We start from the raw sequence: 15829 nt of genomic DNA, 5'->3' as shown, positions 1-15829 counted from the left end.
CTTCCTATGACTCCTAGTTGTGACCTAACCAGTTTTTTTCTCATTTAATCAATGTAGATATTCCTATATTCAGTAACACTTACTTCTATAGCCTTAAATAGATAATTTTTTTCTTCTTTTTTTTTTTTTTTTTTTGTAGAGATGGGGGTCTTGCTATGTTGCCTGGGCTGGTATTGAACTCCTGGCCTCAAGCAATCAATCCTCTTGCCTCAGCTTCCCAGAGGGCTGGGATTACAGGCCTGGGCCACCCACGCCCAAACAGAGGTTTAAAGAGCTTTGGAGAAACCAGCCTCGTCCTCCAGTCTCTTTGTTTGTTTGTTTTGAGACTGAGTCTTGCTCTGTTGCCCAGGCTGGAGTGCAGTGGCATGATCTCGGGTCACTGCAACCTCTGCCTCTCGGGTTCAAACAATTCTTGTGCCTCAGCCTCCTGAGTAGCTGGGATTACAGGTGCATGCAACCATGCCTGGCTCATTTTTGTGTTTTTAGTAGAGATGGGGTTTCATCACATTGGCCAGGCTGGTCTCAAACTCCTGACCTCAAGTGATCCACCTGCCTCGGCCTCCCAAAATGCTAGGATTACAGGCGTGAGCCACTGCACCTGGCCTGTCCTACAGTCTTATATCACAACAGGTTGTGCCAAGCTAGGAGCTTAATCTGTAAAATACTTGAGGCAGGGATAGGTTTGTCTGTTTTGGCTTTTGGCTTTCATGCGAGCAGAAGTAGCTCCTGCTCTAGGCAGCTTGAGGCAGAAAGAGAAGAAACAATTGAGTTGACCTACCTCCGTCCTTGTTCTTCTGCCAGCTGGCGTTATTCTTTTGATAGTTCTCTGGAGTTTAAAGAAGTTTAGATAGTTTGCTGGAGATGTTTTTGTAAGTGACGTATAGCTTATGTCTCTAATCCATGCCTGCTTACCTAGATTATTAAACGTGGAGCAAGATGACCAGACAGGATTAAATTTTATTGAATTACAGTTACAAGTGGAAAAAATGACTGACTTACTGCATGGAGAAGTATTATGTCAACCTGTTAAAAGCTATGGAAATTAAAATGTTCATGTATATACAAAATATAAATGACATGTAAGGTAAAATTACAGTGATCAATTTACAACAAAGAAATTAACAGTAGTTTTCCAGCTTGTTTGATTAATCAAGCAGGTTTACTCTTGAATCCATAGCATTTCTACAATTTAATTTGGACAAAGTTCTATTCCAGATCAGCCAGGTTTTAAAACTGAAATGTGTTAAGGGTGGATTGTTAGCTTCCCCAGGATTGGTGTGGATGATAAATACTTTTTTAAAAAATTAATTATTATTGTTTATAAGACATGGATTCCAGCTGTCTCCCTGGCTGGAGTGCAGTGGCATGATTATAGCTCACTGCAGCCTTGAACTCCTGGACTTAAACGATCCTCCTGCATCAGCCTCTGAAATGGCTGGGACTACAGGTGTGTGCCAGCATGCCTAGCTAATTTTTAAACATTTGTTTAGAGATGGGTCTCACTATGTTGCCCAGGCTGGTCTTGACCTCCTGACCTCTGCTGATCCCCCCACCTCTGCCTCCCAAGTAGCGGGATTACAGGTGTGAGCCACTGTGTCTGACAAGAATTTATACTTAAGCATAGGAGATGGTTCTGGAAATTCTAAGAAATTCTGCTCTCAGTAAGAGTAGAGGTTTGGAGCTTTACCTCTTGGCAGTATCCCTTGGAAGGGAGCTCTGAGATTAAATGTAATCAAACACTTATTGAGAGCTTTCTATGGACCAGGCACTACACTAGACTCTGGGAATTACAGAGGCAATTACCTGTCCTATACTCAAGGTGTTAATGATCTAATGTCATTTTTCTTTAAAAAAGAAAGCACCTGCATTTGTCATCTTGAGCAAATATAGTAACTCTAACCTCAAGGTTCAAGTGATTTACTCAAGGTTCAAATCATAGTTGTTTTGGAGAAAGTAAGTGTCAGATGCACTGTGGCTGTCAGGGTCGTAGTAGGCATTAAATCAACATGGTTGGTGTTCATTAAATGTGGATTGAAGGTAAAATGACTGATCTTAAGTTTCATGAGGAATAGGTTTGCTTCATTGAAACTGGTTTTTATCTTCCCAAATAGTTTTCAATCATTCCTTTAAAGTACTAGGTTGATTAATATTGCAAAGTTGTAATGTAAAATGTGACCTTACCTCTGTCTAACCTGTATTGTTCACATGAATGGGAGTTTGACTTTGGGAATAAACATTGAAAATTTGCAGGGAGGACCCACCCAAATGTATCATGAAATGTGATCCCAGGTATGAAAAACCAGTGATACTAATTTAAAGGATCATTTTGATTTAACATGTGGTTTCAAATTTCACTTTAACAAGAACTATTTTATTTTAGAAACATTTATCCACTCAGATGCATTGGTTCTTTCATTAACAGAGTTTTGGAACTGGCTTTTCAATCTGGGAAAGCCCCAGTCACACTTCTGGAGCAAGGCCCATAATGCAGATGGTTCAAACTTTTTTTTTGTTTGGATACGGAGTCTCACTCTGTTGCCTAGGCTGGAGTGCAGTGGTGCCATCTCAGCTCACTGCAACTTCTGCCTCCTGGGTTCAAGCGATTCTCCTGCCTCAGCCTCCCGAATAGCTGGGACTACAGGCGCATGCCACCACACCCGGCTAATTTTTTGTAGTTTAGTAGAGACGGGGTTTCACCGTGTTGCCTAGGCTGGTCTCGAACTCCTGAGCTCAGGCAATTCACCTGCCTCGGCCTCCCAAAGTGCTAGGATTACAGGCATGTGCCACTGTGCCCGGCTGGTTCAAACTTTTCATATAACCCTTAGGAAATTGGATGTGACAGGGAGAAAAGATAGGACCTTTTCAGCATTTCTTAATATGCAGAATTGCCAAATATTCCAAAGATGGTCTAGTGACATAAAAGTATATTACAAGTTTGTTCGAGAACATCTATATTTAAATCTAACCTTTAAACAATTTTAAATTGATATTTGTTTTAAATATGAATTGACTATTGCCCCTTTATCTTAGCTATGGTTTGGGGAAACAAGCATTTTTTTATTTCCAAAGAAATGTTAGAATTTCTATGCTGAACTGCATTTTAAAATAAAATATAATATTTAGCTTTAGGTATTTTAATTACTACAAAGGGAAGGGGAGAGCTTTGCATCTAAGCAATACTTTTCATCAATAGATCTCCAGTTTTCTATAGGCAGACGGACTCCCGCTGTTTGATAAAGAAGGAAACAGGCACAGAGAAGTTAAGACTTTCCCAGTGAAGACTAAGCCAGGCTCTCCATCTCCCATCTGGGAGAAGCTGCTTCATCCTAGAGGGTGGTCTCACTGTCAGTTTCTCTTCGGTATTTATCCATGTCTGTGAAGTCATAGTCTGACTCCATCTCTATCTTCACCTGTGGCACCATGAACACTGGGTTCCGTGAGTAGCTGAAAGCAGGTGAAGCTGGACAGGATATTTTGAAGTGCAAGGTGATGCTGAACGAGAAGTAGGAAAGAAGGATTATGTAGTTCTTGGTGTTTTGAACCCATCCCCTAGAGCAGGGCTCTAATGCAAATACTTCCATCTTCGCTTCTGAACTCTCAGCACATGCCAGAATGAGCAGTTTCCTATTGGCTTGGCCTTCAGCCATAGTCACGCATCTGGTCTCACCCTGTAAACCTATCTTCACATTGCTGCCAAGGTGAACTTTTGAAATCACAAATTTGGTGATGCCTCATTGGGTTCAAAGAATCTAAGCTCCTTAGTGTGAGAAGACAGGAGTGTCTTGTCTTCTCACAAACACAAACACAAACACAGTCTTCTGTGTTTGTAGTCCTGCCTGCTTAGTTTGCCCCATCCATTGCAGTGTTCTTTGCTCTTTGGACGTGTGTGTGTGTGTGTGTGTGTGTGTGTGTGTTTTCAAATGGTACTTCGGGCCTGTGTCCACTGCCTGAAATGCCTTTTCTTTTCTCTGCCCCGCTCTAGGTCTGGCAGATTCCAGTTTCCCTTTCTTAGATTCTCAAAATGAGGCTACTCCCTCCCTGTGTGCTCCGATATTCTTGCACAGGGTGCTCTGTCTTTGTTTGCATGCCTTTCTTTCCACATCCTCAGGGATTAAGCATCGCACCTGGTAGATCATTGATGCTTAGTCTTTGTTAAACCAGATCATGTTGCAAAGCCTTTCACTGAAACAGAATCTTGCTATTTAGTGGTCTTTGCCTCCATCTGTTTTCATAAATTCAGTAAAACACCAATGAGGTTGGGAGATACCATCTCCAGTTACCAAAGTTTCTTCATTTCTGACCCTGTCTTAGGGCCTTGTGTAATTTAACAGGGTTTTGGAAACCCCTAACCTGGTCCAAATTTTCTCTCTACTGCCTGAAATTGGGAGCAGTCAGTCAATTTCATGTAGATTATTTTATAAATGAAAATAAGATAGACAGACTGCTTTTCTCATAATACCGGTGTATACTAATGTATAAAGATCAATGGCATCACATATATAGGAGCCTGACTGGGGAAGTGGGATGAGAAGGAAGGTGGAGATTAACTGGGACAGGTGACACTTTGGGCTGGAGCATCTTTGGGACTGCTGCTTAGGGAGGGTTGAACTGGGGAAAAGTGTGTCGTTTCACCCTGGCATTGGGATAGCAGCTTTGCCTTGTAATTCAGAAGATCCCCTGCCCCGTTTCCCCAAAAATCTCTTGGATGAGTGCCCTCTGTGCCTGGAGATTGATCTTCTAGACTTGGGATAGCCTGTGCTGTAATTACTGTTTGATCCCTGTCCATTCTAGGGCACAAGGTAGGAGTGGGACTGCCCCGGCATCTTCCCAAGTAACAATGAAGTAAAGCCTTCCTTGCCTCTAAATTCATCTTTTCTGTGTTTGCGCCCACTATGTCATCATCAGGGAGTCTCACCTTTTTCACAGGTGGCTTCTCATGAAGAACAATCACATTGTTGGCATGGGGGCTTCTGGCAACTGGCCTTGAACCTATTCTTAACAGTTCCCATCTCCAGTTGATCTCTGATGTTAGCTTTGATGTTGATCTCTGATGTTGGCTTTCCTCCATACCCTTTCTGACCTTTGCTAATTAACCCTGCTGTTAATTCATTCTACAGAGTACCCCAGGGTTTCGATCCTTAGCGTTCATTTATCCTGGCTTTCAGTGATATTACACTTAAGCCATGCCTAGTTTTTCTGTTTTCTTTTTTTTTCTTTTTTTGAGATGGAGTCTTGCTCTGTTGCCCAGGCTGGAGTGCAGTGGCGTGATCTCGGCTTACTGCAAGCTCCGCCTCCCGGGTTCACGCCATTCTCCTGCCTCAGCCTCCCGAGTAGCTGGGACCACAGGCGCCCACCACCATGCCCGGCTAATTTTTTGTATTTTTAGTAGAGACGGGGTTTCACCATGTTAGCCAGGATGGTCTCGATCTCCTGACCTTGTGATCTGCCCGCCTCAGCCTCCCAAAGTGCTGGGACTACAGGCGTGAGCCACCGCGCCTGGCTTCTGTTTTCCTTTTGTCAGTATTTCCTTTCTTTTTTTTTTTTGAGATGGAGTCTCACTCTGTCGCCCAGGCTGGAGTGCAGTGGCGCGATCTCGGCTTACTGCAAGCTCCGCCTCCTGGGTTCACGCCATTCCCCTGCCTCAGCCTCCCTAGTAGCTGGGACTACAGGCGCCCACCACCATGCCCAGCTAATTTTTTTGTATTTTTTTAGTAGAGACGGGGTTTCACCATGTTAGCCAGGATGGTCTCGATCTCCTGACCTCGTGATCCGCCCGCCTTGGCCTCCGAAAGTGCTGGGATTACAGGTGTGAGGCACCGCGCCGGGCCACAACGTTTACTTTCAATTTTTGTTCTACCTAATCTTTTATAAGAATTTCCTTTACTAAAGTTGAATACCTTTGTGTGTTGTAACCATGTTGTTAAGTCAGTAAGAAGACATATTTGTTTCTTGGCCCTGAATGATGAGTCAGGTTTGTCAGCCTTTGACTCCCAGTTGGGGGCCAGCAAGGGCCTTCTACTGAGAGGACAGCTAGCTTGGGAAATCCTAGACCCTCCACCTTCCCGGCCATTTCCTAGTCTCTTACCTAATACGCAAGGAGTCTACCTAACAGTGTTTACCTTCGGTCAAGTTCTGTGTCACTGAAGGAAGAATCAGAGTGAGTAACTCCAACTGGAAGATCTTTTTCCTGGCAGGAAAATGAAAAATGTCAGATGTGGAGCAGGTTTGAGCACCATATTTCTCCGGGCTTCCCCCACCATTTCCTTTCTTTTCCTTCTCTAACCCTAGAGCCAACACTATGCAAGAGGAATACGGGGCCTCAGAGATGTGTGGCTTCGGGCTTAGTTACTCCTTCACCCAGAAGGCGCTCAGCCGGGGCTAGGGGGTGTGAGGCATGGGAGGGCCAGGGAAGAGAGAAATAGGAGTGGGGGAGGAGTCTGAGAAACTCAAGATCTTGAGGTACCTATGATGGACAGTGCTGATGGGAAGGATGCCCTGGCTACTCACCCCTAATCTGTCTTTGAGGGTGGCAAGCCCTGTATTAGAAGCACCGGGCTCGGGACTAAGGTAGGGATCTTTCAGAAGACCTCGGGACAGGCTGTGTTGCCTGGATGACAGGACGGGCCATCTATAGGGAGCTGAGGCTGGGAGGGGTTAAAGGCAGTAATATAATCTCCCAGGATTTCCATAAGCAATGCCCAGTCCCTCCTAGGCAGCCTCCCTCTCAGCTGTCTGCTGAGAAGGTGCTGAGGATTCACACAGAGGCACAGCACAACCACCACGAGGACCTCCAATTATGCCTGACTTATAACCCAAGTGCTATGCTACCTATTTCTCTAAAGGGGAAAGCTTGGTTCTGAGCCCTCAACCATTTCAACAGCCACTGGAAAACATGGGAGGCCTGGTGGGCCATGTTTGGACTGATGTGGTCTGAAACAACATAGAAGAGGGCCAGGAGATGCCACAGGGATCTGGGGACACCTGGGGAAAGGAGGGAATGAGGGATTTTGCCTCAACTAAAGTGAGAATTAGTCATTTGAGTCTGCAGGCTTTGCTCTGGGGTTTCCATCTGGTTGGAGTACCAGTTCTGGTGGCCCAGTTCTCTTTGATCTCTGCCAAGGACAAAGGTCTTCTAGCGCAGGGGTCCTCAGCTCCCAGGCCATGGAACAGTAGCAGAACCAGGCCGCACAGCAGGAGGTGAGCATGGGTGAGCAAGCATTAACCCCTGTGCTCCAGCTCCGGTGGGATCAGTGGCAGCAATAGATTCTCATAAGGGTGAGAACCCTATTGTGAACTGTCCATATGCAGGATCTAGGTTGCTTTTCCTTAAGAGAATCTGAGGTGGAACAGTCTCATCCCAAAACCATTCCCCACTCCCTACTGGTCCGTGGAAAAACTATCTTGCACAAAACTTGTCCCTTATGACAAAAAAGTTGGGGACTGCTGCTCTAGCATCCAAAATGATTAGATCCCCCTGAGTTACAGATGAAAGTTCCTAGGGGAAAGACATGGAGGACTAGTAGTAAGAAGGGAGAGACATCATGTGTTTTACTTACTGGCAATGCAGTGGATACCGTTTTGGGGATCTGATTGGACACTTTCCATGGGAATCTTTATAACCGAGGGAGGAGGGAACTGGGGCTGGAGAAAAACAGTGGGAAAAGAGGATAAACACCAACACAACAACTTGGCTTTCTTTTTTTTTTTTTTTTTGAGACAGAGTCTCGCTCTATTGCCCAGGCTGGAGTGCAGTGGTGCGATCTCGGCTCACTGTAACCTCTGACTCCTGGGTTCAAGTGATTCTCCTGCCTCAGCCTCCCAAGTAGCTGGGATTACAGGCATGCACCCCCATACCTGGCTAATTTTTTTGTATTTTCAGTAGAGACGGGGTTTCACCATGCTGGCCAGGCTGGTCTTGAACTCCTGACCTTGTGATCCCCCCTGCCTCAGCCTCCCAAAGTGCTGGGATTACAGATGTGAGCCACCGCGTGTGGCCAACAACTTGGCTTTCTTGCCAAGATGGAAAATGCATGCATGAACATTGCAAACCACCATTCTGTTCACCTCTAAACAGTTAGGGGGTGCTGCAAATACCCTGGGGTCCACTGAAGGGGAATGGGCACAGTTAGCCTGCTGTCCTATACACACCATCAGACAGACCGGAACTCTTCCAGGAATGTTACTCATCAAAACAGTTTTATCTGTCACAGCAACCAGTCACTTGGGAATGAACCTCACACAACAACTGTGTTGCTATAAGACAAGTAAAATGAATTTGTATAAATTGAATCCTGTTTTTCCATTGATATATCATAATTCAGAGATTCTTTTTCCCAACCCTGTAATAGTTCTTGGCATGTGGTAGCCACTCAGATATTTATTGAAAGTATCAACAAAAGAAGTATTTGTCTTTAAAAGGCACTTAGTCTCTGTTTCTTTGTTTTCAGAACCCACCTTTACAAATCATCTACAAACACATGCATTATGGGACTCTTCCTGGAAGAGCACAGTAATTAAGGACCAGGGGAGTTCTGACTGATCAGAAGATGGTTTAATCACCACCAGCCAGTCAGAAGGGATTTGCCTTGAACAGGTTTCATCTGCACAAGGCAAAATCACGAGAACAGGACAAGGTGGATGCAGGGACGTGAGTTTGGGTCAAATTGGGAGATTGGGAACCAAGCACAGCATTAGGAGATGGCACAGGCAGCTTAGCATATCAGAAACCAGCAAAGTCAGGAATTATTTTCTTAATTCCTTCTTAGAAATGTAGCTACATGTCCATTTTGGGTAAGTCACTTCCTTTTGCGGGGACAGTTTCATCATAAGTAATGAACACATGAATTAAGAATCTTTCTGCCTCATGTTTTGTGATTCACTATAATTTCTGGACTGGCCCCTTGTCTGTTGACTCCCTGAGTGTTTTGGGGATGAAATGGGAAGGGACCATGGGAGAAGAGGGGCAGATGGGGCAACCATGTTGTCCCAGACATCTGGGAAATGTAGCCAGTCTCCTTTTGGCGAGGATACCTGCCTCTTTCCCCATCTTTGTCCTCAATACCCTAGGCAAAGGCGCAAGCAAAACTTGTTCCCAGCCCCTCCTGCCTGTCTGGAGTCCAGTCTACTTATAAGGCCCCATTAGACACCTCTCCCCAAGTCTGCTCCACTCTTTGGAGGTCAGTCTTCATAACCTCCTTCCATGCTGGAGCTGCCTCCTGGCCCTTCCCACAGGAACCCGCTTGCTGTGATCACGGCCGTAAAGCCCACAGTGATGGAAAGAGTGGGCATGGCCAGTCACCTTTTCCCTGGACAGGGAGTCTCATTCACTCTGGCCCACCCTGAGGATATTCACATAAACAGAAGAGCCCTCAACACCCCAGACCAAGACAAGCAGATGCCCCAGCCCATCCTGGACTGGGCCGAGGCACTGCTGCAGGCCACCCAAGAAGCCGCCCTCTCCCTGTCCCTGGCAAAAGTGGAGAGAAGGTCTCTCGATTTCTCCTCTGTGCCCCGGCCTCACATCTTCCCCACCTCCTCATCACAGTCCTCGTGGGCCCCTTTTTTTCTCTTCCTCTTCTTGTCTGTCTCCTTTTTTTCCTTCTCTGGGAGGATGTTGTCAATCCAGGCCAGGTCGTGCTGGGAAAAGATGAAGTCCAGAAGCCTTCGAACGATGATGAGGCCCAGGATCTGTGGTGGAGAGAGACTAAAGTTTTGTGAGAATTTGGAGAAAACTGTGGTCTCAATGCCCAAATTCAGGCATAGATTTTTTTCTCCCTCAGTCGGCTGAGTTCAGGGACTTTTTGTGGTGTCTTTGGAGCCATCTCAAAGCTCCCATAAGCCATTATTCACCTTCCCTCCACTGTAGTTCCTCTTGTCTGGCCCCTCAGGTGAGTGACCATGCCTACCAGTGACCAAGAGGGACGGAGCCTGTGACAGCCGAAGTGGGGAGCCTCAGAAAGGCCATGGGCTGGAGAACTACAGTTATTCTTTAAATTAGTGGTTCTCAGCCAGGCGTGGTGGCTCACACCTGTAATCCCAGCACTTTGGGAGGCTGAGGTGGGCAGATCGCCTGAGGTCAGGAGTTTAAGACCAGCCTGGCCAACATGGTGAAACCCTGTCCCTACTAAAAATACAAAAATTAGCCAGGCGTGGTGGGTGCCTGTAGTCCCAGCTGCTCAGGAGACTGAGGCAGAAGAATCGCTAGAAACCGGGAGGCGGAGGTTGCAGTGAGCCAAGATTGTGCCACTGCATTCCATCCTGGGCGACAGAGCAAGACTCCATCTCAAACAAATAAAATAAATACATAAATTAGTGGCTCTCAAACTTGAGCATGCACCAGGACCTGGAGGGCTTGTTAATTAATACACAAATCACTGGATTCCCCCAGTTTCTGATTTAGCAGGTCAGGTAATGCCTGAGAATTTATGTCTCTAACCACTCTGTACATTTGCCAAAACTCATAGACCCACACATTGAATTTTACTGTATGCAAATTAAACAAAAAAATCAATAGGTGGAGGGTGTGGGTCTTGCCTTGCCCTATCTGGCTGTGTGTCCAGGGTCACTCTGCTCATGCTCTCTGAGCCTCATTTTCTCATCTGTAAAGCAGGGTTATTAGTGCTTTGGGGGCTGGTGTGGACTCAGTGGAACAGTACTCAGTAAATGCTAATCATGACTACTACTGCCTTTCCCTTCGCCAGCTCTGAGGCCCCTAAGGGCACTGGGGGGACGATCTATCTCCCTTTCCCTGCAGTGGGGGTTCTCAACCCTGGCTGCAGGTCTATGCTCACCTGTGGACCTCATAAAAATACCAAAGTCTGGGTTTCCCTAGAGATTCTGATTTGTTGATCTGGGTTGATTTTCATGGGCAGCCCGGGTCAAGAACCATGGACTAGACCCCTCCCAGCAATGTGCACTTCAAGTTCCCCTCAGTGTCCTTACTTTGGCCCCTACCCCAGAGCCCTCAGGCTTTCCCCAGGCATTTGCTGACACACTCCAGGCTCCTGGCAAGGGCCTGGGTCACTGCCCTCGGTGAGTTATCTAGGGGGCCAGATGCAACATGTTGTTGGCTTTGCATTCTTTTCACTTCTTATTTTGGAGTAATTTCAAACTTATACAATATTTGCAAGAATAGTGAAAGACCTGTAACCTTACCCTTGCTCAAGCTTTATATATACCATCATTGGGTTTTGTTGTTCTTGATCTCTGACCCTCGTTCTTCCCCTGCCCCCCACTTCACTATTTGACTTTTTAAATTTAGCTATCTTGAATGGTGGAAAGATCTATATTTAGTACGCATCGACTTCTGAGACTGGTTGGAATTTTGGCAGTGGGAACTCGGTCTCCTGGTTGAACTGATTTTCTTTCTCCGTCCCTCCCTGGAGCCAGGAGGTAGGGTGGCTCCTGGGTTCTCACTGAGCGGCTCTGACATTCCTTCCTCCGCCTCCTCTCTGCCCCACCCCACACCATCTGGCCTGGACTCACAACTCAAATCAGGTCATTCTGTGCCAGCCTCCGTGACCCGAGGGAGCCAGGCCACAGCTGATGGGAAGGCAGAAGGTGGCAGGAGGGGAGGTTGCGCTGCACCTCTGGGTTGCCCAGGCCAACCTGCCAGGCAGGAGGGGGAAGCCCGTGCCCACTTTACCATGACCGGGAAGATGATGGCAGCCACCGTGGATTTGAGGATCCAGAGCACCGCCAGGCAGAGGATCTGCACCAGGGTGAAGAGGTGGATCCGGCGCAGCGGCACGTGCCGCAGGAAGGCATGGTCCGGCTGGTGCTTGGCTGGCATCAGGAAGAGCTTGCAGCGTTCCCAGAACTAGGGGGACAGCGGGGGCTCAGCCAGGCAGCCGGACCCCGAGGGCCCGCTGGGTCCTGGGACTAGGGGAAGGGGTGCCTGGGTGGGGTCTCAGAGAGGGGAAGCCCCCTGCTCAGGCCTTAAGGATGCATGGGAGGGGGGCTGGAGGTGTCTAGGCGGATGCATAATGGGGTCTTAGAGAAAGGGTCCTGAGCCCTGGGTGAGGGGAGGAGCCCTGGAGCTGGCCACAAAATGGACATTGTCCATATTCAGGGAAAGTGCAAGTTAATTGTAACACAAACTGTTTAAGAATTCTGGGATTTCACAGTAAATACAGAACAAAACAAAAATGTTTTCTTCTGCATAGTTGCCTTAGGGAAGAGAGAGAGGTACAGTGAAATGCTCACTGGAGTCAGCTTCTTCTGGATTTTGAATTCTGACCCTCCGGTCCCCATCTGTAAAATGGGGATCAGAGGACCTAATTACATAGATTCAATTATATGAGGCCTATGAAGTGCCTAACATATTTATTTTGCCTGATAGCATCAGTAAGTGGTAGTATCATTATTACTATTATTCTTTCATTGAATTAGGACAATTGGGGACAGTTGGGACAACTGAATTGGGGGTCTTGGTGACATGGAACCAGACATGGAATGTTGACTCCAGATCATGAAGGGATCTGGAGGGAAAGCCTTACCTGGATGCCATTCAGGGAGGCCACGCCCATGTAGAGGAAGACTCCGTACAGCACCGGCAGGGGGATACACTAAAATGAGAGCAGAGCTTTGGATCGGCCTCTGCCTGAGGCGGCCCTTGGCCACCCTGTTCTGGATGACAGTGGCTCCTGACCACAGAGGCAGCTAGAAACTGGATATTTGGGGGAACCGAGAGTCAGCAGAACTGGGATGTGGGCAGGGGTGAAGATGAGGGTCACTGGGGCTGTACTGCCCCTTCTCTGGCTGGGGTAGCTGGCCCAGCATGCAGCTGCTCTCCTGGCCTGGCCCCTCACTGCACCGTGCGGAGGCCATGTGGTCTGGCTAAAGAAATGCCTTCTGGAAAGTGAGAAGACTCCACAGACTGCCCCCTCCTCATTCCTGCCCAGCTTCTTCCTACCTCCAGCCTCAGCTGAGGGTCCCCTAAAACTGCTCAGCCTGCAGGGGCATGGGGACCTTTAATGAGCTGATCTACATCAGCAGCGAGTACCCGGGACACTTAACAGAAATCACGCATCCAGCCGGGTGTGGTGGCTCACACCTGTAGTCCTAGCACTTTGGGAGGCCAAAGCAGGTGGATGACCTGAGATCAGGAGTTTGAGACCAGCCTGGCCAACATGGTGAAACCCCGTCTCTACTAAAAATACAAAAAAATTAGCCAGGCGTGGTGGCGCAAGCCTCTAATCCCAGCAACTCAGGATGCTGAGGCAGAAGAATCGCTTGAATCCGGGAGATGGAGGTTGCGGTGAGCTGAGATCGTGCTACTGAACTCCAGCCTGGGCGAAAGAGACTCTGTCTCAAAAAAACCAACCAAACCAAACAAACAACCTCCCCCCCCCCAAAAAAAAAAACCAAAAAAAACAGAAATCATGCCTCATACGCAATCACATACAAAAGAAGCAGAACAAAAGTGTGTAAACTAATCAGCACTCATCACCAACTAACCACCAATAGTTTGGCGGGTATCCTTCCCTCCAAACTTGCACACAGGCAATTTGTTTGCTTTTTCAAAAATGGGATCATAGAATTCATCCCATTCTACAAGAATGATTCCAAATCTTCACAGCCTTTCAAAGCATTCTTCCGCTGTCTCTCTCAGCTGTTTCTGCCCCTTACCTTCTCTCTTTCACCTGCAGCTGTGGCTCCCCATGGTGAGCAGAGGCTGCTCCTCCTTGTGGTCATGTTAGAGCACTCTGGAGAGCACAGAGCACTATGCCAACACTAGGAGGGCTTTAGAGGAATTTTGGCCCCTAAAGAAGTCTGTTCTTAGATTTGAGCTTTTTTTTTTTTTTTTTCTTGAGACAGAGTCTCGATATGTTGGCCGTTCTGGTCTCAAACTATTGTTCTCAAGTGATCCTCCCACCTCGGCCTCCCAAAGTGTTAGGATTACAGACATGGGCCACCATGCCTGGCCGATTCGAAGGTGTTTTTTTTTTTGGGGATGGCACGGAGTCTCACTCTGTCTTGCCCAGGCTGGAGTGCAGTGGTGCAATCTCGGCTCACTGCAGCCTCCACCTCCTGGGCTCAACCAATTCTCCTGTCTCAGCCTCCTGAGTAGCTGGGACTACAGGCATGTGCTACCATACCTGGTTATTTTTGTATTTTTAGTAGACACAGGGTTTCGGGTTTCACCATGTTGGCCAGGCTGGTCTTGAACTCCTGACCTTAGGTGATCCACCTGCCTCGGCCTCCCAAAGTGCTGGGATTACAGGCTTGAGCCACCACACCCAGCCTGATTCGAGCTTTTTAATGCAAATACTTGTATGTTAAACAGTGTCAAAATTGACATACACAATGGCACCTTAGAACCCTCTCTACAAAAGTAAGTAGTCCCTGGCCATTTAAAATATATTTTTCAATAAACAAAATGCTTGCCCTCCTGTGTGTAATTTGTTTCCCCCACAAGGGAAATATCCCTTAAAAAATGCCAGCCTCCTACTTACTGCTCAGGTATGCCTAGCACCAATTCTCAAGCCAGAAATATTTTCTATTGTAAATACATCAGCCAGAATCATCATTCTTTAGCGTTTGTTTCTTACAAGGTCACCTCTGAATGAGGTTTTTTTTTTTTTTTTTTTTTTTTGAGAAGAGGTCTCACTCTGTTGCCCAGGCTGGAGTGCAGTGGCATGATCATGGCTCACTGCAGCCTCGACCTCCTGGGCTCAAGTGATCATGCCTCACATGTACCATCGTGCCTGGCTAATTTTTGTATTTTTTGTAGAGATGGGGGTCTTGCTATGTTGCCCAGGCTGGTCTCAAGTGATCCTCCCACCTCGGCCTCCCAAAGTCCTGGGATTACAGGCATGAGCCACCATGCCTGGTCATGAGCTGTTTTGAGATATTCAAAGAGGAAAAATAATATCGGCAAAAGGTTGAGGCAATTACAGGTAAACTTAATTCAAGAAAGGAAAGTCTTACGTGGGCACTGATCAAGGGAAAGGGAGAGTGATGGGCGATTGGCTGGAGTGGAGAGCAGGGAAGCCTGGTGGGAACACCTTGCTTTCTGGAGTCTCTCCAGAAAGAGACCCTTGTGGGGGACGCCTGCCTCCATTGTACCCCTACTTGACTTAGTCTCTTAGCTGTTGTGGTGGGACATAAGCAAGAGGAGCTTCAAGCTGTGTGGGAAAAAGTCACTCGAGTCCCAAGACTTCCTGAGCTCAGGTGATCCTCCCGCCTCAGCCTCCTGAGTAGCCGGACTACAGGGATGTACCACCATGTTTGGCCTCCTGCTGCAAGTTTTAAACTTCATGAGCCCCAAACCCTGGCAATGTGGACACACACCCCATTCAGGAAGTTCCTGATCTAAGCAGGGCTACAACTTGGCAGAACTTTCAGAGGGAAGAGTATCCTCCAGAAAGGTGAGAGTGGCCCTGGGATGGGTGGGAGAGAGGATTGGTGATGATAAAAAAACTGCAGTATCACAGAAAACGGCGGTGACAGTGTGGAAACATTGCTTTGGCCTAGTAAGACTGTGCCTTTCTTTTTCTTTTCTTTCTTTTTTTTGTTTTGAGATGGAGTTTCGCTCTTGTTGCCCAGGCTGGAGTGCAGTGGTGCGATCTTGGCTCACTGCAACCTCCACCTCCCGGGTTCAAGCCATTCTCCTGTCTCAGCTTCCCGAGTAGCTGTGATTACAGGCACGTGCCACCATGCCTGGTTAATTTTTGTTTTTTTAGTAGAGACAGGGTTTCACCATGTTGGTCAGGCTGGTCTTGAACTCCTGACCTCAGATGATCCGCCTGCCTCGGCCTCCCAAAGTGCTGGGATTATAGGTGTGAGCCACCATGCCCGGCCAAGACTGTGCCTTTCTTAGGGGGCT

General features: G+C 47.4%; 1 protein-coding gene across 11 annotated transcripts in view; it reads right to left on the bottom strand.

Moving 5' to 3' along the window:
* Nucleotides 1-937: 937 nt before the first annotated feature.
* SLC4A5 (solute carrier family 4 member 5) overlaps nt 938-15829 on the bottom strand; it is a 145006-nt gene continuing 130114 nt past the window's right edge. For 8 of the 11 annotated variants that reach the window (XR_010149095.1, XR_010149094.1, XM_054678546.2 and 5 more), the window contains 6 exons: nt 12498-12566; nt 11645-11818; nt 9532-9687; nt 7557-7641; nt 6120-6187; nt 938-3492 (listed from right to left, as the gene is read on the bottom strand). Coding sequence is in view for 7 of the 11 variants with exons in the window: in XM_054678546.2 (XP_054534521.1) it covers nt 6153-6187; nt 7557-7641; nt 9532-9687; nt 11645-11818; nt 12498-12566 (519 nt within the window). In the remaining 4 variants the exon portion in view is untranslated. Of the gene's footprint in view, nt 3493-6119; nt 6188-7556; nt 7642-9531; nt 9688-11644; nt 11819-12497; nt 12567-15829 lie in introns of those variants that run through there. The other 3 variants (XR_010149096.1, XM_054678548.2, XR_008546458.2) reach the window with 2 other exon arrangements.

This window comes from Pan troglodytes, chromosome 12 (assembly GCF_028858775.2).
Source record: "Pan troglodytes isolate AG18354 chromosome 12, NHGRI_mPanTro3-v2.0_pri, whole genome shotgun sequence".
Classification (NCBI taxonomy): domain Eukaryota; kingdom Metazoa; phylum Chordata; class Mammalia; order Primates; family Hominidae; genus Pan; species Pan troglodytes.
Note: the sequence above shows the minus strand (reverse complement) of the source record. Positions and strands in the feature narration are given on the sequence as shown.